Source organism: Varanus komodoensis, unplaced genomic scaffold (genome assembly GCF_004798865.1).
Source record: "Varanus komodoensis strain SLA01 unplaced genomic scaffold, ASM479886v1 scaffold52, whole genome shotgun sequence".
Lineage (NCBI taxonomy): Eukaryota > Metazoa > Chordata > Lepidosauria > Squamata > Varanidae > Varanus > Varanus komodoensis.
Window position 1 is genome coordinate 4,183,075 of NW_025336114.1, and position 25,194 is coordinate 4,208,268.

Consider the following 25,194-nt stretch of genomic DNA (forward strand, 5'->3'; position numbering starts at 1 on the left):
GATGGGAAGCCAATGGAGCTGATAGAGGACTGGGGTTATATGAGAATAATGCCCAGTCCCCGACAGCATCCTGGCAGCTCTGTTTTGAACCATTTGAAGTATCCGGACTGTCTTCAAGGGCAGCCCCACGTAAAGCGCATTACAGAAATCCAACCGGGAAGTAACCAATGCGTGTGTTACTGTTCCTAGGCAATCTTCCTCTAGGTAGGGACACAGCTGATGGATTAGCCGAAGCTGAAGGAAAGCTCTCCTCGCCACTGCTGTCACCTGAGCTTCCAAGGACAGCTCCGGGCCGAGGAGCACTCCCAAGCTGATACAACTTATGCTTCTTTTAAACAAATGTTTTGGCAATGTCTAGTAGTTGTTTCTTTTGGGGAGGAATTATGCAGATAAAATTTGTACTAGAACAGTCTTTAACATCCTCTGATGCACACATTTTTAAATTATTTACATGTTTCATGAAAATTAACAAATAATCAATGTAAATGGATTCTCGGCACCCCTTTGACAACTAAAAGACTGATATCATAACACTATCAAGATCTATAATGCAATGAATTGAGGACCTTCCAATGCATTGAGTATTTGAATAGGCATCATATAGACAACTCCTTCAAATGGATACTTATTTGGATATTTGATCCTTTTTTATTTAAGCTTACGTACAATTGTAAGAAAGTTGTATGCATATATATACATGCAATGTATACATATTTACATTGTATGTGTGTGTGTGTATATATATATATATATATATACAATGCATATATATATATATATATATATATATATATATATATAAACACTGCAATGAATGTATACAAATCCACTGTCTCCAGGGAAACATCCTTACACTTGATTATTTTTTCTACAGTACTTCCTTCATTGCTGACCTTCCAAGTCTCAGTCTTCTTCTAATTTCTTGGTTGCAGTCCTTATAAGAACTAATGGCTGAGTTAAGGTATGCAAAATCTTTTAAGGTATGCAAAATCTGAGCCCAAGTATGCAAATTTAAATTTCTTCATTGTTGAGATGAAAGTTGTATAATTTGTCTGTAACCACAATTTGTTTCCTTAATGTTCAGCTTCAGTCCTGCTTTCATGCTTTCTTTTTTCACTTTCACCATGAGTTTTCAATTTATAACTGCTTTCTTCTAGTAAGATGGCATCAACTGCATATCTTAAAATATAGATGAATCTTCTACCAATTTTCCTTATGTTCCTCCCTCATATCCTACACCAAGTTTCCTTATGTTCTCTATACAGATTGAACAGATTGGGAAATAAAATACACCCAGTGGTTTGAGGAAACCATTCTGTTTCTCCTGTATTAATATTCTGTATTGACAACAGCTTCTTGTACACTATATAGGTTATAGTGAACAAATGCTGAGGCACTTCCATTTCTTTCAGGACCATCTGTAGTTCCTCATGATCTACATAGTCAAAGGCCTTCCTGTAGTCTGTAAAGAAGAGATTGATCTTATTTTGAAATATTCTGATGTGCTCCAGTATCCAGTGTACACTTGCAATACAATCTCGAGTACCTCTTCTTTTTTGGAATCCAACTTGAAGCAATTGAAGCAGTCCCTCAAACTGGACAGCTTCAGTTGGGCTTATTGCTTCACCAGTCACTTCTCTCACACATCCACAACTTGGCAAGTTGGTGGCCAGCAACTACTGGGGACTACTTGGCCAAAGGACCTCCAATGTTTTATTCTCAGTTTTAAAATGCCTGCCATAGACTTTTAGCTGTAACAGATTTGGGGTGGGGGGCAAAATGGCAGAGGAAAGCAGGATATGATGCCCAGTTAAATTGTTGTATGTTACATTTATAGTACAAACCTCAGCTGCATTTCTATGCATTGAACTTTAAAGCATGGGACTTAACCTGTATGTGATATGCTTCTGCCTCCATTTTTGACCAGTAAGTGCATATCGTTTATTCCTTCGTTTATGGCTTAGATGGGGATAATCAGGAACACCACAGCGAGGCTTCTTCATCCACCTAGGAAGCAAAAATCCCTAATGAGTCTGGAAAATATGCTGAACAATATGGTTCTGGTTTGGTGACTCAGCCACTAACAAGAGATGCTACAGACAGTGCAATCAAGATAATCTAGGAACACAGATCATATATCCCTTCTAGGGAGGAGTGGCCTGGAGGGTATGTGCCAAAATTGTGATAGAGAGACACTTAACTTGGAGCAAAGAAGGTATTTCGAGTTTTTGAAGCAAGCTAGCAAGAAGTACACTTAAGGGTTGCTGTTGCCTGGAGAATGTTTTACTAGTAGCATCTCCTGTATGCATGCCATCTCTCTCTCATCTGCTCAAGCTGTTTGCAAAGGAACAGGTCAGTGAGCACCATAAATTTGAGCATCCCCTTCCTCCACAGGGAAACTGCAAAAGGTTGTCCCTGGAACTTAGAATCATGCAGAAAAATGGGGAGCATGACACAATATTTGAACAATGACTTGAAATTATTATACTTTAGCCAAAGATGGGAGGGTTTCTAGTGCTGCCAATCAAAAGACACTAAGCTGCTATTCAGTCTTTGTTCCTCAACAGTTTTGGTGAAGTAAGGAAAAAGTTGGAACAAACAGTGGGAAAACACAGAAAGGTTACAAGTGAAGGATGACGCAAACTGGATCCCTTGTAAAATTCTGTGTTTTGAGGCAAGTTGAATGCTCAGTACAGCCTGGAAGCAACCTCAGTTTGAGAGCATCAGTTCATCATAACTCAGTATAACTGCATTCTACACTGTAGGTTGGTATAAAAGGAAAAAGGGCTGGATATATGTAAATAAATTAAGTTAGGATTATGTATATGTAGTGAAAAATAATTTCCTCTGCATATATAGAATGATCTATAGCACAGAACTGAAATTCTTCTGTGGAGATAAGGATTTAGAATATATTTTTAATGATTATCAAGATGGTGCTATTACGTATTTCATACAAAATCTGCTGTCACTTTATAAAGACCTATGTGATGCTCAGACATCATGCTTTTTAAACCAATTTAGTTAAACCAGTGCAAATCCCTATATGAATACTTATTTTGGATTTAACATGGATTATATCGGTTTATCAGCCCATTTCTAGTTAACTTTCTTTAGTGAGAAAAGGGACTTTTGTTGGCCATTTGACCCAGGCTACAGAGGCAAGTCCCAAGGAATATATAAATGCAAGTGAAAGGGTTTTGTGCAGAACTAATTCATAATCTGGGCAAAACACAGTTTGCGTACAGCAGCGGCTTCTAGGTTAAGCAGGCCCCGGCTGTCAGGGATGAGCAACAGGATGGTTGTGCTGTCTGCAGTGTGCCATTTTCTTCAACTTTTAAGCAACCTACTATCAGCATCTTTGTAGGTTGTTATGTATGACATCTGTCCACCCAGTCCACTAAATAACACATCCATCCAGGTCAGATCTCATGCTCAACAACCTACAAAAAAAGTGGCAGGAGGCAGCAGGCTTGTTCTTTCCTGTTCATGTACAATAATGTTCATGTTGCTTAAACCATGCAATATTGTTAAGTGTGAACCAAGTCAATGCTATTAAGTATTCAGAAAAATAACTTACTCAATGGTGGTCTGGTCCAACACTCCTGTGACTGGGATGCCATAAAACTGCTGCATAGTGATGACTGCAGACTGCATAACTTTTCCTGAGTGCAGAGCAGACATTCGTGTGTCAAAAGGAAGCAGATAGCCGTAAGTTTTTAACCAGCTCTGAAAAATAAGTATAACATGATTTTACAGTGTATATAAGCATTTGTTTGTTTGTTATATTTCTTTACTGTCCAGTAGCCAAACCTCTCTGGGTAGTTTGCAACAATTTAAACCATAAGATACAACCTGATAAAATCTAATTTAGAAGTTTAAAATTACAGTATAACAATTCAAAACTACCAAAATGAAACAGCACTGCAAATATTTAAAATACAATGGATATAAAAACAGAAACTGAAAAATGAAAATGCCTGGCAAGGACTTCACCTACTGCTGAAAAGAATACAATATCAGCACCAGATAAGTCTCTCTGGGGAGAACTGGGGTACCTCAATAAAGAAGCCCTCTTCTAAGCTGCCTTCAACCTTATTTCCTTCAGTGAGGGCTGCTGGAGAAAGACACTTAAGATCACCTTTTGCAGGTATATATGGAAGGAAACAATCCTTCAGGTAACCTGCCCCCCCAGCCATTTGGAGTCTTGAATGTTAATACTAGCAATTTGAATCAGGCCCAGAAATAGAGTGGCAGCCAGCACAGATAACAAAGTACTGACATAATGAGATCACATAGGCAGTCCCTGTTAACAATCTCACTGCCTTATTTTAGATCAGCTGAAATTTCACAGACCATTTTCAAAGACATTCCCATGTCTGCAATAAAGCATTGCAGTAATCCAAATGAGAATTTATCAGAGCATGGATAAATGTAGCTAGACAATCTCTGCCCAGAAAAAGGACATAGCTGGTTTATCAGCCTAAGATGATAAAAGATGCTTCATGCTTCTGAGGCCACCTGAGCTTATACTGGCAATACTGGATCCAAGAATGCACCCAAACTACAAACCAAATCATTTAGGTTAAGTTCAATCTCTTCCAAAATAAGCTGAACATCACTTAGCTGGGCAGATGAAGCACCCACTAACACCTTCATCTTGCATGGATTGAGTCAGTTTATTGGCCCTCATCCAGTCCATTACTGAGCCCAGGCACTGATTCAAAATAGCCATTGCCTCACCTGGATTTGATAAAAAGGAGACACAGAACTGGGTGTCATCCACACATTAGTGACACCTTGGCCTTCATTTCTCAATGACCTTCCTCAGTAGTTACATGTAAATGCTGAATAAGATAAGTGTTAGAATAGAGACCCATGGAACCCCACAGCATAGCTGCCAAGTAATGGAACAATAATCCCCCTGCACCACCATCTGGAATTGGCCATCCAACTAGGATCAGAAAAAATACCATGATCAGAACTGTACTCTCTCTGTGCCTCTCTTGGCAAATAGAATCCAACAAGGTGATTGGTGGGGGGGTCCATTCCAAGACCAGGCCTACAGCCTGATTACAATGAGTCTATAGAACCAGTTTCATTCAAGTGTGCCTAGAGCTGAAAAGCAACCACATATTTAAGCACCTTGACCAAGAAGGAGACACTAACAAACAGCCTGCAATTGTTGCTCCAGATTGGGTTCTTTCAGGAGTCCCAATTACCACCTCCTTTCTCGAGGAGCAATTTACAACCTTCTAGACTCTTGTTAGGTTTCTAGTTTAAAGAATTTGTCATTTGAAGCTACATTCTTAACTAAAGCAGTGTGCTTCACTTTTTTTGCTGATTAATTTTACCTATTTGTCTGAATACATAGTATAACAATAAAACATGCAAAACCTGCTCGCAATAAACAGTGTTGGCTTCCTAATTTCCCAAAGGTGGTTGAATTACCACTGTGTGCAAATGTAATCTTTTATCTGTAAACAGATCATTAATGCACAGGTCTCAATTTCAGCTGATTTGCTTATTTTTAAGTATAGGCCAGATAGTTTGAAAGGGGTTTTCCACACAAAAAGGTTTGTCACATTTTGTGAAATCACAGTTTTCAAACACCTGAAATATATTGTTCCATTTGGAAGCATTCCACATAGATTATTAGAAATTTTGCAAGGTTGCTTACTGGGGAGAATTCAACCAGTATGTGAAAAAAAGAGAAATTAATGCACTTGAATGACCTGGTTTTGAGATATCATTCAGAGAGGAATATAGGGCACTGCCTTGTATGAGGTCAGACAATTTGTTCATCTGACCTAGTGTTGTCTACTCTATTGGCAGCTGCCTCAGGCAGTCATCTTTCCAATTACTTGATGAAGTTTAGGCTTGAATTACATGTAATGGCAACTCGTGTCTTTAAAACTAAGTCTGCCTTACTTATTGGAGGTGGGGTATATTTAAGAACAAGCAAGACATGTGAATTGATCTGATTCTCTACTGCAGCCTCTCTCCAGAACTGTTTTCCTTTCCACCCAGCTCCAATATTGGAAGTAAACCTGATGGATAGAAAAATGGCATCATCAGGCAAAGGGGATGCAGTCAGAAAAGTCATGAGACAAGGTGACTCTGGTTCCCCTTACTAAGGCATCTGTTTGTTCTCAAATTCTTCCCTCCTCCATTTTGTACATGACTTAGGGAGACTTGCTGGGAACAATAGATGGCAAAAGAAGAAGGGGACGGCAGAGGATGAGTGGCTAGATGGAGTCACTGAAGCAGTTGGTGTGAGTTTGAGTGGACTCCGGGGAATGGTGGAGGACAGGAAGGCCTGGAGGAATGTTGTCCATGGGGTCGCGATGGGTCAGACACGACTTCCGGACTAACAACAACAAGAGAGACTTAGGATTAAGCAAGTGGGCCTACAATCATTATATACAGTTTGACCGTCAAAGTTTGGATATGTAGTCAGGGTGGTTTTTAAAAAAGGAATCAGAAGAAGTGAAACCTGCAACAAAATGTTGCAGTGTGGAAGCTCCTGTTGAGAATTCCAGCCAGGGAAGCCTTCTTCCAGGATGCTCCATTCTATCACCTTCCCTCTACCAGTCTGCCAGCATCCTGTGATCAGAAGGGGTTTCCTCAGGCCAGCTGATTCTCTGCTCATGTGTGGGTTGGGTCAGTTTGGCTACATAGGATCAGCACTCTGTTAGTATATAAGACCCCCAAGGGCATGTGTAAGTATAATGTTCTAACTGCTGGGTAAATTGTTCAGATTAAACATTGAAATTAGTTTGAAATTTTTGCCACAAAAGCAAGTCATAAAGCTACCTGAACTGCTGTTACTACTTGTCTATCCAATAATACTGTAATTGCAAATTCTGCTGACATGGTGCATTGAGCAAAGATCAATACATTCAACATATTTTCAACATAGCAGTGAAGTCACAGGCCATGAAATCAACAAATGCAAGTCTAATATTTAAATACGTCAGGCTGTTTTATTCAAAATAGGATTGTATTCCCTAAACCGACTAGACAAGAAGCAACAATGTAGAGCGGGATGGGGGGCTGAGAAGTCATATTTGAACCATAGGAAGTTAAAATGGGAGAGTTAATCCTTTCCATTGTGCTGGTTTCCTGCTAAAATTTCCCCTAAAGCTGTTTTTGTGCTAAGATCTTCTCAAAGCTATTATTTCCCTCAAAGATACTATTTGCTACAACATTCCTTCAATTATATTTACAACTCTCTCTGAGTCCTCTCCATCACCTAGGTTGTCAGAGCAAGTGGAAGGGCTCCTCAGGCAATTATAAATACACATGTGAAAAACAATGTTTATTTTATTTGTGAGAGAGAGAGCAAGAGAGAGTGCAGGACCTCCCATAGAACTGACAGTGAGCTTTTGCTGAACCACAGGGCTCCTGGGAACCCCAGTTGAGAAAAGCTGGTCTAATGTATTTACAGCGGGGTAGAACCATATAATATGAATACTCATAACCATCTGTACACAGAGGATTATGGATATCCTAATTGAGGATGGAAGAGTGCAAAGATAAAGATTACTTCTACACTTCTCCTGCTATGCAAAACACCTGAAGCTGCCCCTGAGCAGGACAGACTGATGCCCCACCAGAATACCCCATATCCCCAAGAGCCTCAGTCCATCTATTCCCTCCCCTCTTCCTTCCCGCTCAGTGCCAGATCCAAACTCAGTCTGCTTGGAGCTGCAGTCAATGCAGAAAGCACTGGTTGTGAGGGCAGAGGAAGAGCTGGAGAGTTCCGGCTCCAACACTGGAGTGCTTTCCTGAGGTCAGAGAAGGAACACCAACACTTCCTTTGGCAATCTAGATGGCTTTGAGCAATCACAGAATTGTACTCCAAATTATTTTGTTCCTTTTTATGCTATCTGTTTTCTCCCTCATACCTTACATAACTGGTCTTTATTCTGATCCTAGGGTTTGACCATATGTATTGAACAAACCAAGAATCTTTTTCCTGCATGCTAGAGTGCTTGTCATGCTACTTTCTAGGGGAAAACAGAATGAACTTGCTCAGTGATGACTGAGGATGTAGCTGATGCTTGTCCCCACTCAGGTGGAAAGTTAACCCATAACATAACCTTCCTTTTGTCCAGGAGTTAGGGTAAAAACAGAGGTGGGGGAAGGCGTTAGTCCTGCAGGCTGTCCATAGTCTCAAGGCAGCTAGGCATTTTCCACAGATGAGTCCCCCATATATTTCCTCCCTTGCTATTCCTATGTAGCTAAGGATTTGGAGGCATGAGAATCACACCCAAAGTTTTGAAACAAAAGAGCTCTTTTAAATCCACTCAGTTTAGAACTTAGGTCTCACTGAGATGTTTAGTCAACCTCAGAGCTTAAAACAGTGTCTTTTCTCAAGGTGCTTCAACACTTTCTCCAGCCCTGTGAAACTGCTGCAGAATAACAATTTTCAAAATGATTACATATTTAAGTTAAAAGGGGGACTACTGAGAATGATCAGACATTTAAAAACAGAACTTGGAAATATAGTTTCATCAATCTTAGAAGACCATGCAGACCAAATAAAATACAGGGTACTTCCAGATTAGGTTTTTACTGTGCAATTGCTTAGCCTCGGTTGCAAAATGTTAAGAGCAAAATATTATATCCTTCCTATGTTGTGTTGTATCACAAAATGTCATATCCCTATGTTTTCTCAATTTTTCTACATCTTTTTCCATATCAGAGCGTTATGTTAAGGAAGAAAAGGCAGAATAGTTGTATTATAATTTGATAGTGCTAGAAACCTTCTGTCTGGACTCATCCTATGTATATTTGACAGAGAACATTCACAGTTGCTCTTTGGAACGCAAAGAAAGTAGCGGTCCCTTCCAACTTCAGAATTTGTGAAATGGCATTTAGAACCTAGCAGTGTATTTCTTACAGCATTCTCTGAACTTTTTAGGCAAATGTTTTTATTCTCCAAAGGCCACTTTTGTTCTTGGATTAGTACAGTGACAGAATTAAGGCAGTGTTAAAACAATACAAGCTTGCTAGCATAATTTTAAATTAAACATCTGAAGCTTGCATATTTTCAATTTTCACATTATTTTTTTCTTGGTGATGAAATAAAAACCTATTTATGAGCTTAATGTCCAGACAGAAGGTATTTTCATATTCAAAACTTGACAATACAACCACACATAATTTTCTTCTAGATACTTTCAATGTGATTTGCTTCTCAAAACAGGGAATTAAAACATCAGATATATCACTTTCTGTAATTGATATTGGTGAGACCAAGGAGGAGAATGCATTCAAATGAAATGTTAAAAGGAGGCAATATACCTGATATTATATTATTCAAGATTAACTAATACAAAAGAAGCATGAAACAGATCACTGAATTTTGTTTCTAATTGTACTTTTAAACTCTAAGTGGTGGTTGAAGCAAAGCACATGTTTTAGAAAATATAACAAAATCAAGAAAAATGGAATGTTATGCAGCCCTCCAGAAGATGATAAACAAAAAGTGAATGGGGAGGAGCTCTTAGGTTGCTTCTAGAGGAGCTTTTTACAGGAGATCCAGATGATGTCATCTTTCATTTGTAACTCTCCCACATTTTCTCACAGGTTCTTTGTCTTTCCACAGAAATATCTGCAAAGGAGCAAAAGATGCAAGGGCTGGGAACTCTCCCTTATAAGCAGCCTTATATGTTTAACTTTTTCTAGTTTCAACTTCCAAACAATTATGTTTTAATGACTTTGTTAGCTATAGCAAATAATTACCAGTTACTTCCAATGTGAGTGATGGAAAGGACATGAACTCACTTAGCTGCCTGTGGGATTAAAAAGCATGGATAGAGAAGTAGTTTGTTTTTTTTCAGATCTCTAATCAGTCTTGAACTTCATAAATAATAGCTAATATCTGAAGCATTCAGTTAAATGCTGGAGAGATCAGAGGTAGCCTTTTTTCTAGAAACTTTAACATCATCAGCAACAACAATTCTATGCTATTTTCTATCTTCAAGTTGTTCTTTCAATATTATCAAGTGTTTGGGATCAATATTTTTATTTACTAAAGCCAGATAAAATTTGATCAGCAAGACAAGAGTTTCACATCTTTGGACCTGGCAGTTGGCCATGTTTGGCAGAGGGAACAAATGAAGTCCTGTCAATTATCATGTTCATGCTAGAGTATGATGGAAATTGGTGCTTTTTTGCAGGGGGTGGGGGAGGAGATAAAATATCTTGAGTGTCTATGGTCTTGGGGAAAGCAAGAAAACAAAACTATAGCAAAGCTGAGGAAAGACCAAAGGGAAAGAAGGAATGAGAGAGGAAAGGATGACAAGGTACTGCAGTGGATGCTTGTTTGGTGGCATGACTACAGATTGCTTTCCAAGGTATACATTTACATCAAGAGGTCTCTCTCATATTTCAGGTAATAAATACCGGAATTCAATAGCAAAATGAATCATCTTATAGCACAGGGACTACAGAATGCGAACACTTGTTTACTGGAGTCTTTGCCAGCCTATCAAAAGTATTCAAATTGCTGTATCCACTTTAGATTAACATTAGATAACACTGTGATAGAAATTAACCAGCCAGCCTAACAATCCCATATATACCCAACACACACACACACACACACACACACTCTTATTTGCATGAACATTAGATTTCCTACATGTTAAGGAGAATAATTTTGGCAACACCAAACTATGGTGAGAGCCAGTGTAGTGTAGTGGTTAAGAGCATGGGACTGGGACTCAGACGATCTGGGTTCTAGTCCCCGCTCAGCCATGAAGCCAACTGGGTGACTTTGGGCCAGTCACAGACTCTCAGCCCAACCTACCTCACAGGGTTGTTGTTGTGGGGATAAGATGGAGGAGGAGATGTAAGCTGCCTTGAGCCCTTTGTAGGAAAAAGGCAGGATATAAATCGAAAAATAAATAACATAAAATAAAAAAGACAACTTTGTGAAAAAAATTGCACCTGTAGTAGTTTCTTCAAAGAAAATAGCATTCAGATAACTATGATCTAAATTGTTACTATAAAATATTTTGAAGTCAACAGATTTAAGGGGACTATTCAATGTTTTTTCAAGATACATTAAGAACCATGACAAGCATCCTAGAACTGGCAAAGACTGTTAGAAGAGAACCCAACATCACTGTGTTTCTGCAAAACTGTTGCAGATATTTATTTACCTCTAAAACAGAACCTGGCAGATTGACTCTGGAGGATTAAGAGATTATTTTAACATGATCACCACTTCATTCCACAGCTAAAATTAGAAATTTTATGATAATAAACATTAAGTAATAAACATATTACTTACCAGCAGCTAGCATTAAATATAAACTAAAATCTATACATGGGTGGTTACATTCTTTAATGTTTCAATAGTGGAAGAATATTATTTTATCAGATGAGATCCAAAAGAAGACAAAGACAGTTTCACTCACCCAAAGGGAAGTTGGGGCTTATGTTACACAACCATAACACACTGCAAACTTATTTTTGAAAAACAGACAATTTTGAAAAGCACTTCTTCTTTAGAAAGAAGGAAATTAAAAAACATTAGGCACAACTAAGCTCATAGGTGTATCTAAAAGAACTCTTTAGATACTGGGCAATAACAAACAACACCGAGAAGCAGCAATTATATAGCACATTTCATAGTAGTTCATAAATATATTAGTGACTCTTTGAGATCTTTGTTAAGTATGCTATACTATCACCATGTTGCAGGTGGGGCTGGGAGAATAAGAATTTGCATCTAAGGCCATCAAATAAGTTTATGGCAGAGATTAAATTTGGTTTGGGATTCTTGATTCTGCTCAGTTGTATATTAAAATCATCATACGAAGCAATTCCTTATGCTTCTGAACTTATATTGCTAAATGCTCCTCCCTCAAAAAAAATTTCCTTACAACACAATTGGATGTCAGTCTGAACTGGACATCTTCTATTGGTTTGCAACCATACTAGATTTACATATATTAGTTAAATACCACATAGGAAAATATAAACTATGGGTCACCAACTGATACCTGAGGGAAAGCTTCACTGACTGCAAGGTTCTAATGACTCACAGCCCACTACTCATATAGAATCAATGGACAATCTCTCTGGTTGGAATATACAAACTGCTGTTCCAGAACAATGTCACAAAAAGGTATATTCATCTGGTAATGCCACAAGTATGTCAGCCAGTCTATAAAAGTTATCCTTTTCTAAAATGGCAACAGGTCAAATATTCATTTGGCTTATGGAAAGGATGTGTGCAAGCTTTTTTTGAACAAGGTCTTAATGCTATTCTCATTCAAAAGACCTTGCCTATGTTCACACATAAAGCTAAGGAATGACAGGGAGCACAGGGGCAGCCAATCAGCACTCCATCTGCCAGCAACTCAGCTGTTGCTATGAGAACAGGGCAGTGAAAAATGGTGGCTGGAGCAGCCGCAGCTGCTCTGGCCTCCAAATTCACTGTCTGAAATGGGGAAACCATAGCAAAACACTGTAATTGTCTTCATATGCATTGACAAATAATGCTGAAACATGGAAACTTCTAAAGTTAGTTCTCCATGGTGATTCATGATAACCAAATGTGGCTTGTTGTTGTTGTTGTTATAGCCTTCTTTTTTTCTTTTAAGAACTCAAAGTGGCTTATACCTCCTCCTGCTCTCAATCTTATCCACAACAACAACCTTGTGAGGTAGGTTGAGCTAATCTGTGACTAGCCAGATTAGCCAGTCACCCAGCTGGCTCTGAATAGAACATGCTAGAACTAGACTGAGTCCCAGTCTCATGCTTTTTACCACACCACAATGGCTGTCCATGTTCCACCATGCTTTGGTATTCACACATAATGACAAGTGATTCAAGTCCTTGTGTTATATTCAAGGTTAGTCTAACCTGTTCCATTCATTTCAACTGGGCTACTCTAAGTAGTCCTTATATTACTTAGGTAGTGGATAAAATATGTTTTCATGTCTGAAAGAACACCACAATCAACAAATATCCAAAGTGTTAACACTATTACTTTAAAGTAATTAAACACATCTGCACTGGGGACCAAAGGAAAAACAAAACCGCTTTTCAATTACTTACTCTCTCCCCCTGTATGAACATTAAATGTGTTCTCTGCCTTTTGGACTGTACACCTTTTTCAACCTTTTACATGAAATTCTAGTCAACTTGTAACTAAGATTTATATAAATAGTACCAAACTATTTGCAACTAATCATCCAACATGGCATAATATCTCGTGGTACATTATTCTGGAAGAAGGTACCAGACAGTACCATCAATTCCCTTCTAGAACAGTGGGTTGTCTGCCAATTAATATATGTACTTCACGCTATTGAATTCTATCTAAATCATTTGTTGCAACTTGAATTCATTGTCCTGTTGCACTAAATAAATATATAAAATAAATATATAAAACAGATAAAAGAAAACCATCTATTAAAAACAGTATCGGTAAAACCATGCCAGGTCGAACAAGAAAGCTTTGCAAAATAAAGATGTTTTTATCAGGCACTGAAAATAACAGTGCTGGAGCCTGCCTGACCTCTGTAAGTAGGAAGTTCCATGGAAAGGACTGGCTTCACCGAAGGTGCTTTCCTTAATGGCCTTCCCCTAGTGCATATAGAACTATCAGCAACATGTCCACCAACAACCTCAACCAAAGCAGAAGTTCCCCTCAACTATAGAAAAATCATAACAATTAATACAAACAATGGATGAGATGCAATCCTGTATTCAGGTATAACCCTCTTTAAACTCAAGGAAACTTATCTATGCATAATTAATGGAAGGATTGTACCCATGGCTGTCACACAGAAATACAGCTGAGGTGCATAAATGCTTAAAGAAACTTAAAGAATGCTTAAAGAAGTACTTCCAGTGTTGAAACCATACACCTCAATCCAGAGCAATTTAGTCACACTTAAATTAGCTATGCTTAACTTGCACTATTTCCTTCAATGGAATAAACATATGACTACCTTTCTCCCAGAGCAGCCTGCTTCTTTGTACTGTTACAAATGCTAAAACTTATTAACAATGTATATTTTCAAGTCATTCAAAAGTTGCATCTGTTATTATCTTCATGATGGTTTTTGTTTGGTGAATGTTTTACTGTTACATATCCTCAATTCATAAAAGTTGCACCTGGTAGCACATTTATCATCGTAATTGTTTTATTACAACTGTTATCACTGAGACATTCCACACAATACCATAAAAGTGTTGAAAAATAGAACAAGTAAGGATTATGATTACAAACTAGTATCAACAGCATCACAAACAATTATCACACAACAGAAGTATTAAAATTAAGGCGTTCTTTCTTATAGACTTCTTTCCACTTGCCATAAAATCAATCTATGATGTATAGACAGATTGAGGCATTGGCAGGACATTCCACAGAAATGTTTAAACACAGTCTTAGGGATAGCAAGGAAATCATCTTTTCAGGTTCTCCCTTTAGGGCATGGCCTCACCTGTCTGGCTCGCAAAGAGGAGTCTATACCCATCTGCACTAGACCAGGGCTTTCTAAATTACCTCTCCGATTCCCTTCAAACATTCCCCATGCCGTTCCCCCCGACCCCCAGGATTACTGCCACTTATCCCTGCAGCCAGTCAGCAGCTCAGCCCCTTGCCCGCTTCTGGTCGGTGCCTCCACCCGGGCTGCTGGCGCCCGAACAAACCTTCCATATCCTCGCCCCCTCCCCCCTCCTCGGGATACCTACACCTCCAAGGGAGCGTGGGACGAGAGGGGCACCACCACCTCCAGCAGGGCACCGGGGACGCCGCGACCTGCCCCACCTTCATTTAATGTGAGGCACCGCCATGCCAGAGGCAGAGGGAAGGCTGGGCGCGACCACCGACCCAGCGCCTCACTGCCAGCCAGACAGGGAGGGCGACTCGGCACGGCTCCTTCCCCGCTCCCCGGGGTGCCCTCGCCCGCCCGCCCGCCCTTCGGCCGGCCCCCCGGCGGGCTGGCGGGCAGCTCGCGCGGCCGCGCGGAGGGACCCGCAGGGGGCAGCGGGGACGCCGCGCGGCCGGGCTCGCCCCCCGAGGACGGAAAGCGGCGCCCCCGGCGGCCCTCGCCCGCTCGCCTGCCCCTCACAGCACCCACCAACGCCGGCGCCTCGCCGCTCCCTGTCCCTACCGGGCCGACGCTGGTGTCCCCAGAGGCGCAGAGCAGGGCGCTGAGGAGGGGCAGCAGGCGGCGGAGCCCCCAGGCTGGAGCTCCGCGGCATCCCCGCTGCCTCCGCTCCATAGCGGGGCCCATCCCTGCACCTGCTCAGGCAGGGAGAGCAGGGCCTGGCCGACCGCGCATGCGCCTCGGCCGCAGCGGTGGGACGGGGATGCGATGCCGCTCAGCCCCGCTCAATTCCTCGAGGTAATCGGCACCAGCCCCACCGCTGGAAAGTGCCTCTTTGTTTCCGCGTGGCGGGGAGGGTTGCCTTTCAGGTCTGCTCCAGGTTCCTGTTGGCTGAGCTTTTAAGGCGTGAACACGTGTGCTGCAAGCACGGCTGCCGTACAGTGCCGTTTAGAAAGGGGGCGAGAGGATTTGGATTACTGGGGTACTGAAGGCAACCTGAAAGGCAGAGGGGAGCTCAGCAAGACCTCGGCTGCAACAGCAGAAAGCAACAGAACTTGCTGTCTGACTATGCTAAAATTAGATATGAAATGTCTCGACTTCAGCTGGTTACGAAACTATATAAAAGTACCACAAGACACACTTTCTGGATTAATCGACCCTAAAGAATACCTGCATATTTAGACTTTGGTAGGACACGCCTGCAAAATCAAATTACTGCCCAATCCTAGATTCAAAGTCAGTGTTTAACAGAGCTTGCTTTACAGCTGAGCTTGTTTTAGCTTGGAGCCTAAGCCCCTTCCTTAATCTATAAACGGGCTTTAGACGGATGGAGAAAGTTAGCCTTTTATAGTGTGAAATTCCATAATAATGACTAACCTCCATAGGTGTGTTAACTGTGAACATGCAGTTTTGCCCAGAATATACCAGGAAATTAGACCAGTCAAAGTTCCAATAAATACTTTGGTGTAGAGATGAAATTCCACGTAAGGGGCTCCCCTGACATGGAATGTCTACTAACAAGTATTTGGGCAGTATTCTTAACTGTGAACCGTTTGCATTCAATAGAAAGCATCCTGGGGAAACTAGTTGCTCAAGTTTTACTCTGTTGAGGTATGCATGCTTGATAGGTTTTCAGAAGATATAAAGGGCATTCATAACTTATTCTCCGGAAAGGTGTAAGAAGGTTGTGAAGCAGATTTTTAAAAAGCTGTTTTAAAACAGAAGCTATTTTCCTACAATTTAATCTATTAAAAGATTGCTAGGGGAAATGAGCTAAGGTCAAAAACAATGTTTATTGCTGCTCTTTAAAGACTAATGGATCGTTTCATAATTTTTATGGAATAGAACCTACTTCATCAGATAAAGGAAAAGAACCAGTGATGTGAAGTCATAAGATAGCCTCTAGGATAAAACAGCAGGTTTTGACCCTAAGATGGGTACACTGAATGTCTAGGACATTGACAAGTAATTGCTAGAGATCCATGAGATCACTTCTACTTTGGGGACATTGCCTCTTCTGTGAAGTAAAACAATTGCTAGCCATTGAGAAAAAGGGAATTGTACTACAGTTAATGCATTTATTACCAGGTAAAATGCTGTGTGAATGGCACTGCAGGAATGTCACAATTCCCAATTGGATACTTGCCTATATCACTCAGGCCAAGCAGTAGTTGGCATTCTTGCATACTAACTATCACTTAACTGAGTTATCACTGAGTTGTTACAGTGTGCTTATATCCCACTGCTTTTCCTCTTGTGAGGAACCCAAGGCACTCATATAGCTCTATTCTATTCTCAATAACAACCCTGTGCGGTAGGTTAGACTGAATGTCTGTGACTGGCCCAGCCACCCAGAAAACTTCATGGTCAAATTAGGACTAGAAGGTCCCCATTCCAACACTCTACCACACTGGCTCCTACATTGGGAGGGAGTGGAAGAAAGATTCCTCTACAGCAGCATGAGGTGATGCTGGGAGTTTTGGGGAAATGAGCAAAGAACTCATCCCTGTCCCATTCCTCCGACAGGGTGTTTGTTGGATTCCAGTGCCTTACATGAATGGAAGACTTTCTCTTGTGACTGTAAGCGGTATACATGCTTCAAGAAAATATTAATCCACATGATTCTCAAAGCCACAAAATTATTATAAACCTATTTATTATATACATTACATATATTGTGGGCTACGTAAAACAGAGCACACTTCTCCATCATTGCAAATAAAGCACGTAAATGTGATGATGTATGCCTTGAGGATTTAGAACCTTCGCAAGGGAGGAAGCAATCAGTGGCTGGCTACTAGCCTGGCTGGTTGTTCTTCTTTACCAGAAGTGGTGTGCCTGCATACAGAGGTTGCTGAGGAGCTTGGTCAGGAAGTCTTGCACCCATCCTGCTTGAGGGATCCTGTGTACAGCTGGTCATTGAGTGTACTGAGTGCTGGACTAGATGAACCTTTGGGTTTGATTCAACATGGCTTTTCATGTTCTTAAACTTACATTTTAATTATTAAGTTTATATCCTTCTTTTTTCTTACAAAACATGTAAAGTGGCTTTCCTCCTCCACCTCTCAATCTTATTCCCACAACAATCCTGTGAGGTAGCTTAGTCAGCGAGTCCAAAGTCATCCAGTTGGCTCCATGCCGGAGTGGGGTCTAGAACCCAGATGGCATGAGTCCCAGTCCTGCACTCTTAACCACTACACCACAATACCAATTTTCAAACTTATTTTAATTTGAGCTGCTCTAACTTGACAACTCTTCTTGTTATTCTATCCTTGGACATTCTCCACTACTTGTTGTGTTCCTGCTACATGTCATTGTTTTCAACATAAGGTGATCTGATGAATGCCACTCAAAATGTTCTATCCTTGACAGAACTTTGTACTTAAGTAGAAGCATCTAATATACTGGATGTATTTTCAGGGTAGGAGTATCTACTTGGTTTTCTGCCTATATCATCAGAAAATTTATTTATTTATTTAAAGTATTTATATGCTGTCCTGTCACGAAAGCCTCAGGACAGCTCACCTAGAAAATAATCCTGACATTTAGATATTTTTCCTAAGGTGTGCCATGGAAAGTATCTAAATGTGCTGTAAGTAATCCCATGAATGCAGTGTCCTCTTTGGTCACACATGTGGGCTCATCTTGCCCCTGCAGAAGATGCGTATCTGGTTTATGGAAGTAGATCAAGCACTAAAAGACTCAACCCACCACCTATATTAAAGCAGGAGAACCATAACTGGCTAAGAAGGTGGATGCCTCCTCCCCAGTAACTCTATAGTGTAGAATCTATTAGAATGCCTCTGCCCACAATAGCAACCAATGTCATGGTTGAGCCTAAGGTGTTCCTGCTGTTGCTGGCCAGCTACATACCCAAGGAAGCTGAGATGTGTCCATGGAAGAACTTCATGCAGGGTACTTGTATCTTCTATAGGCAGTGTATGACCAGTAGGTAGTTGGTAGTCTGAGCCAGTGGCCTAGTCAGAAGAGTACAGTGTGGGATACCTAAGTGGTAAAACTTTTGGTTTTTTACACTTTTCCAGACACTTGCACTTTCCTTTGAGCATCATGTCCATGAGAATCCCAAAGGCATTTAATTCACTACTTGACAAATCCCAGCTATTTTACTGATGCTATCAGTGTATCATCCAATCAAGAACGTAAGTGTCCTTATGGCAAAATTTTGGATTTTTAATGTTTATATTAATTTATTGTTGTAAGCCGCCCCGAGGCTTCGGCGAATGGGGCGGCATAAAAATGTTTTAATAAATAAATAAATAAATAAAATACAACATTTAATATTCTCAGGTTCCTGCTACTATTGTTGACTTTGGGGTATGTTTCCAGGAGTAATAATTCTTTAACAAGGCCATGCGAATGGTTCATTTGGTAGCCTGCATAACTTTTACAGTTTAGCACACAATGCAGCAACCACAGGTTCCTATGGTACCCATGAAGGGGTTCCCAACATGGCACCTGCAGGCAATTTTCCCCCCTTCCATTAATACACGTGCATGCATTTATATGAAACGCATATCACACTTTAGCAATTCAATTAGGCTTTGACAAAAGCAGACAAAATATCCAAGTAAGTATGCATTCGGAGGTACTATCTATATGACACCCAGTCAAACATTTTAACATTTGTAAGGTCCTCAATTGATGTGTTATATATGGTGAGTATGTTGTAATATCAGCCTTTTAAGGGTGCCGTGTCAATTTACAATGAACATTTGTTAATTTGTATAAAGCAAGTAAATAATTTAAAAGACCATGTATCTCAGTGAATATTAAGGACTGTTCCATCCAGTACATTATTTGTAATAATAATAACCTCCCCCTAAAAAACAACTGGATGCTACCAAAAGATATTTTTAGCTGAATTGCACTGCGAGCAATTAACTGAAATAAACAATCCTTTATTAAAGCAACATTACTATGTTCAATAGACACAAAACAAATGTTTTTCTTCTAAGTAAGATGCAACTTAAGATCAATAGACATGACAAACATACACCAAAGCAGCAATCAACTGATTAGGCATGGGTGCCCACAGTAGTTTCACAAATTTCCAAGAATAATCATGCCTCCAAAAAGGTTGAGTCTTTTGAGTAGTCAAAGAGAGTTTAAGTCCCATGTCAGCCCATCATTCCTTTCTTTCTCTTAATGTAGACATAGTGCCTTCTAGCATATATGCTACACTCCTAAGTCAGTAAGCACCAAATTCATTTACTCATCATCTTAATGAACCTTGCATCACACAAATCAGAACACAACTTGACTGAATTCAAACACTGAAAATATTACTTCACATCAATGCAACCCTGATCCACAGCTGATATGGTCCCAACAAGATGCATACATAGGAGGAATGTAAATGGGAATCAAAGTACCATTTAAAAAGGGGTTCCAACTGTCTGACTGGGAGACATTGCTTGGGCAGGCCCATTTGTCTAGTATCGAAGTTGCTAAGCACCCTGAGAGGATCTTGAATCATCTTCCTTACACATTGCCTTAATGAAAAACAACATGAGCAAAACAAACAAGCGCAAAACAGAGGACTGCAGGTAGCTTTTCAGTCAAGTGAGATAATACATACACAGTTTCTTCAAGCATACTTAGTGAGTGCAACATAGGTTTACATAAAAGGTTTTTCTCTGCATATTCTGCTGGGATTAGGAATATCCAGCTACCTTCAGATGGATTCTGATTATCTCCTCTGCTATTTAGTGTTTTTGTATCACTCTAATGACTTCACATTATGGTATAAATATTGCATACCCATTATTAAAACTCAGATGGGGATTTGTCAGTAAAAGACAGACCTCTGAAATATCATGCTGCTTTTGAGAATCACAAAACCTGCTGGTAGAGTTCTAAATGATATCTTTGATCAGTCACAGAGGAGTCGATGATGATCAGCTATACCACCCAATAGCTGAAGCTGTTTGAGCAATTCACAAAGAAGACTTAAATATATGAGACCTTTGGAATAGTCACATTTGCTTAATAAGAATATGAAGTTCTTCTACTAAATAATATGAATGTGCCCTGCCAATATATATCTAGAATTTGTGTTTTGGATAATAAGAATTACCGTTATGGTAATAAAATAAGAGAAATATATGAAAGATTCTTCAACAGAGATCCTGATCATTGCTATTTGGACTTAAAACTTACTTCCAAATACCTGAACATTGGTAAACAAAAACAGATTAGCAAAAATATATGAACTATTCAGACTTCTTTCACTAAATTAAAAATTTTTATATAAAACTCAAAACCTATATATCACTTTACCAACATAAATGGTCTCATAAAGGTTATCACCCCACTTAGTTTCTCTTGCTCTCTGGCACCAACATGTCAACAGTGTGACTCTAGAGATCAAATGTGAGAGTATTGAGCTGTGCTCATATGGAAACGTTTTATTATAATATTTGAATTCTTATTTTACATCTCAGTGTTCCAGTGTTATTCTTCCAAGCTGACATTCCTATCCATGCCTGTTCCCAAAACCTAAATTGAAGTTTCTACTAATCCCCCAAATAGATCCTTTTACTTAATTAGCTATTTTATTCAGATAATCAGAAAACACACAACACAAGCAGAAGGAGCCATTCAAAAACAACTCCACAATTCAACTATAACCTTTGGTTGCACTGTTATTAGCACAGATTTTATTTTATTCTTGTAGACATCTTTCATTCCATTTATTTCTATGTGTCTCTTCCAAGCTGCACTGTGAACTGTGACATGTCATATTCCAGTATTCCTTTGTATTTCTTTGCCACTGCACCTTCTAGGAAATTTATGAAATCTAACTGTAAACATTTATGAAATCTAACTGTAAACAGACATACAGCAAAAGGGAAGACAGTGTTTTGAAGACAATTTTTAGTGAAAGCTACTCAGAGATGCTGAGGAAGGAAGAGCAGTAGTTAAGGAAAAGCAAATATATGCTGAATGCAGCTTTTCAAAAGGTGTCCCATGTAGTGACGTGTTACACTGTTGGAGAAAAACAACATTTTGGCTGTTCCACTGCCTTCATTGTTACCTGAAACCATCCACAGTAAGCAGTGAGAGTCTCTCTTTAGCTTCTGTCTAGTACTTCTGATTACAAGGAATTAAGCTGAGCAGCAGAAGAGTATAGATGGGAGAAAGAAATTTTTGTATCCCTTTGATGAAAGTATCTTGTGGTGATTCAAATTTAGCAATGACATTTTCAGCAGAAAAGAATCCGAGAGGCATTAATAATATTCATCAGTAAGTATGGTAATGATGAAACTCAAATACTTTGGTCACCTAATGAGAAGGACTCCCTGGAGAAGAGCCTAATGCTGGGAACAACAGATGGCAAAAGAAGAAGGGGACGGCAGAGAATGAGGTGGCTGGATGGAGTCACTGAAGCAGTCGGCGTGAGCTTAAGTGGACTCCGGGGGATGGTAGGAGGACAGGGGGCCTGGAGGAAAGTTGTCCATGGGGTCGTGATGGGTCAGACACGACTTCATGACTAGCAACAACAAGTATGTTGTTGCTTGGTTAAGTGAGCAGTTGCCATGTGCCCAGGAGATACTTTTTCTTTTTGTATCCCAGCATCAGATTCAGGTTCAAATCTAGAAAGCTACAGTCATGAGGTACCACCACAAATTCACAGGTTTCTGTGAGGGCATTTTCACCAAATTAGCACTGAATTGGCGTAATGATGAGAAATAAAGTAATGGTACATGTAGGGAAAGTACAATCTATTCAACAAAAAGTGCAAGATGTAGAATACAAGACATCTTAGATGTCTGAGCCAAGCTCAGCACACTGCTTGTCCGATATGTGATTTGCTAATGATGACTAGCAACAACAAGTATGTTGTTGCTTGGTTAAGTGAGCAGTTGCCATGTGCCCAGGAGATACTTTTTCTTTTTGTATCCCAGCATCAGATTCAGGTTCAAATCTAGAAAGCTACAGTCATGAGGTACCACCACAAATTCACAGGTTTCTGTGAGGGCATTTTCACCAAATTAGCACTGAATTGGCGTAATGATGAGAAATAAAGTAATGGTACATGTAGGGAAAGTACAATCTATTCAACAAAAAGTGCAAGATGTAGAATACAAGACATCTTAGATGTCTGAGCCAAGCTCAGCACACTGCTTGTCCGATATGTGATTTGCTAATGATTCTATGATGTCGAGTAGAAGAGGCTGACTGAGGGACCGAAGATTTGGCAACTTGGAGACCTTCAAGGAGGAAAAGAGGAAAAAAGTCTAGTTACCACTATGATTCTAGAGCCATATCTGAAACATACACAACAATCAAATTCATAAGGCACCATTATATTCTGATATTATATGTTATGTTGCAACAATTTAATGGAAAAATCAGACCAGTTTCTTTGTTTGCACAGTCTACTTAAAGAACAACATGATCTAAAATGTGTGATTGTAAAAATACTTGAATAAGATATATAACGATTGCCTCTTATTGTAATTTGTTTGGGTTTTTTGTGCTAGGTTTAAGCCAACAAAAGCAATGTATTTTAAAATAAACATTGTTTAATTTTTAAAGGAACATGTAAGAATACTGCAAGAATATGGAAAGCTGCCATTTATTCCAATATTGCCCACACTTAATGAAGCAGATCTCCAGGGTTTCAGGCAGGGTTCCTTGCTGGCCCTATCTGAAGAAGCCAGGGATGAAACCTGGAACTTTCTGCATGCCAGTGAGGCATGTGCTGTACCACTGAGGTATGGTCTATCCCTTTACACTAAGACCTGTGTGCTAGCATATGCTTATGTAAAGCAGTTGCTGGAGAATACGAGCAGGAGGGCAGTGCTAACACTCATATCCCGCTTGTAGGTTTCCCATGGGCAGCTGGTTGGCCACTGTGGGAGTAGAATGTTGGACAAGATGGACCTTGGTCTGATCCAGTATGGCTCTTCTTATGTTTCTATGTTTATATTAAAAAGAATTCATTGTTATATTCTAAAGCAGCACAAAATACCTGCTTAGAACCAACATAAATTTCCATTTTTTTCTTTTTAAATTAAACATCCATACCCTATGACCCCACAGACAATATCTAACAGGCACAGGATCACTCCCTTAAAATAAAGCCTTTTATTATCAATAGCTTTTTTACTCATATATAAGTTTCTACTATATGAATCTATTATATCTTCATTACAGATGTTTTGTTCTACCCAGCATTGTAAAGGGAAAAATAGCATTATCATTGAATATCATAGTGTTGTTAGCATTATTGGTACTGTCATACATCAAGGAGGAAGGGGGTTTGGGTTAGGATTAAATTTCTGCTTTGCATGCATTAACTCTAGAAAAATCATGATTTGTTAAATATACAGATTCCTAAAACTTTATCAAAATTAGTATTTTCTCGAGTTAAGCAAAATTGGTCAAGCTGGAAACAGAAACCTAACAAAGCAAAAACATATTTCACACATTGTCATACAAACAGGTTTTAGTAATGACCAGAGAAAAAACAGTATCGCTAAAATTTCCTGTTTTTCTGTCCTGGTTCTAATAAACCTACAACTGAACAAAGTTTTGGAAATCATTTTATCAGATTCTTCGGAAGTTAAAAAAGATGATTTAATCTTATGGCCTTTAAAAGACAGAACAGTATCATTTAAACAGTCTGATATGATAAAATTTAGTTGATTAAAAGAAAATGGCCAGGATCCAAAGAGCTTGAGAGAAACAGGATTCACAGTGGATCTCAGATCTCTTACAGGAATGTTGGATTCCTCCTGGTTTGATCATTTAGGTGAAATGTACATATTCAAGCAAATTAACCTCTGATAATTTTGTCAACTGGAATGGATATCTTTATCCATTAATTTTTAAATGTAAGGAGTAAGTGCTTTAAAAACTGCAAATGAAGTTTAAAGTTGGAGAGAGAGTTTCTCTACAAACATCAGCCAAATGTGCACAATTACTTCTGCTCAGTCTTCTACAAAGAACCACATTCCCAACCCCCAGAACATTATTGCAGACTTGCAGAATCATGCCTATACAGCCCAGAACAAAACTCTGGAAAGTAATTTGTATTTGTATTCAATGCAGCAAGGGCACTTTAATCAGTTCTACTGCTGTTAAATACTATGCTTCTCTTTACATTTATTAGGCTAGCAAAATAGTTATAGAATATTTGATCTTTTCCTTTCAAGCAGTCATGCCTCCTATGCAATATTATAATTAACTATAGAATTACAGAATGGTAGAGTTGTGCAGGGAAAGAGGGCCATTGGGTGCAGGACTCCAAGTTAAACCATCCCTCTCAGATAGTAGTCCAATTGCATCCTGAATGTCTCCAATGTGGGACAGCCCACAACCTCCTGGGGCAACTAGTTCCATTGTCATACTGCTCTGTCAGGACATTTTTTCTTATAATTAGCTGGAATCTGGGTTTCTGTAACTTAAGCCTATTATTCCATGTCCTGCACTCTGGAACGATCAAGAAAAGATCTTCGCCTTCCTCTTTGTGACAGCCTTTCAAGTACATGAAGAATGTGATCATATCTCCCCTCAGTCTTCCCTTCTTAAGGCTAAACATGCCCAGTTCTTTCATTCTCTCCTCATAGGTCCCTGG

General features: G+C 39.6%; 2 protein-coding genes across 5 annotated transcripts in view; both read right to left on the minus strand.

The window, feature by feature from the left end:
- The window catches only part of MMP24 (matrix metallopeptidase 24), a 31,954-nt gene extending 16,679 nt beyond the window's left edge, over positions 1-15,275 (minus strand). The window contains exons 1-3 of one of the 2 annotated variants that reach the window (XM_044447532.1): positions 15,153-15,275; positions 3,581-3,729; positions 1,891-2,007 (exon numbers count right to left, since the gene is read on the minus strand). In XM_044447532.1, the coding sequence (XP_044303467.1) occupies positions 1,891-2,007; positions 3,581-3,729; positions 15,153-15,275 (389 nt within the window). Of the gene's footprint in view, positions 1-1,890; positions 2,008-3,580; positions 3,730-15,119 lie in introns of both variants that reach the window. The other variant, XM_044447530.1, reaches the window with a different exon arrangement.
- Positions 15,276-22,312: 7,037 nt separating this feature from the next.
- Positions 22,313-25,194, minus strand: part of LZTR1 (leucine zipper like transcription regulator 1) — a 30,243-nt gene continuing 27,361 nt past the window's right edge. For 2 of the 3 annotated variants that reach the window (XM_044447621.1, XM_044447623.1), the window contains exon 20: positions 22,645-22,822. In XM_044447621.1, coding sequence (XP_044303556.1) covers positions 22,706-22,822 — 117 coding nt within the window. In that variant the 3' untranslated portion in view covers positions 22,645-22,705. Of the gene's footprint in view, positions 22,416-22,644; positions 22,823-25,194 lie in introns of those variants that run through there. The other variant, XM_044447622.1, reaches the window with a different exon arrangement.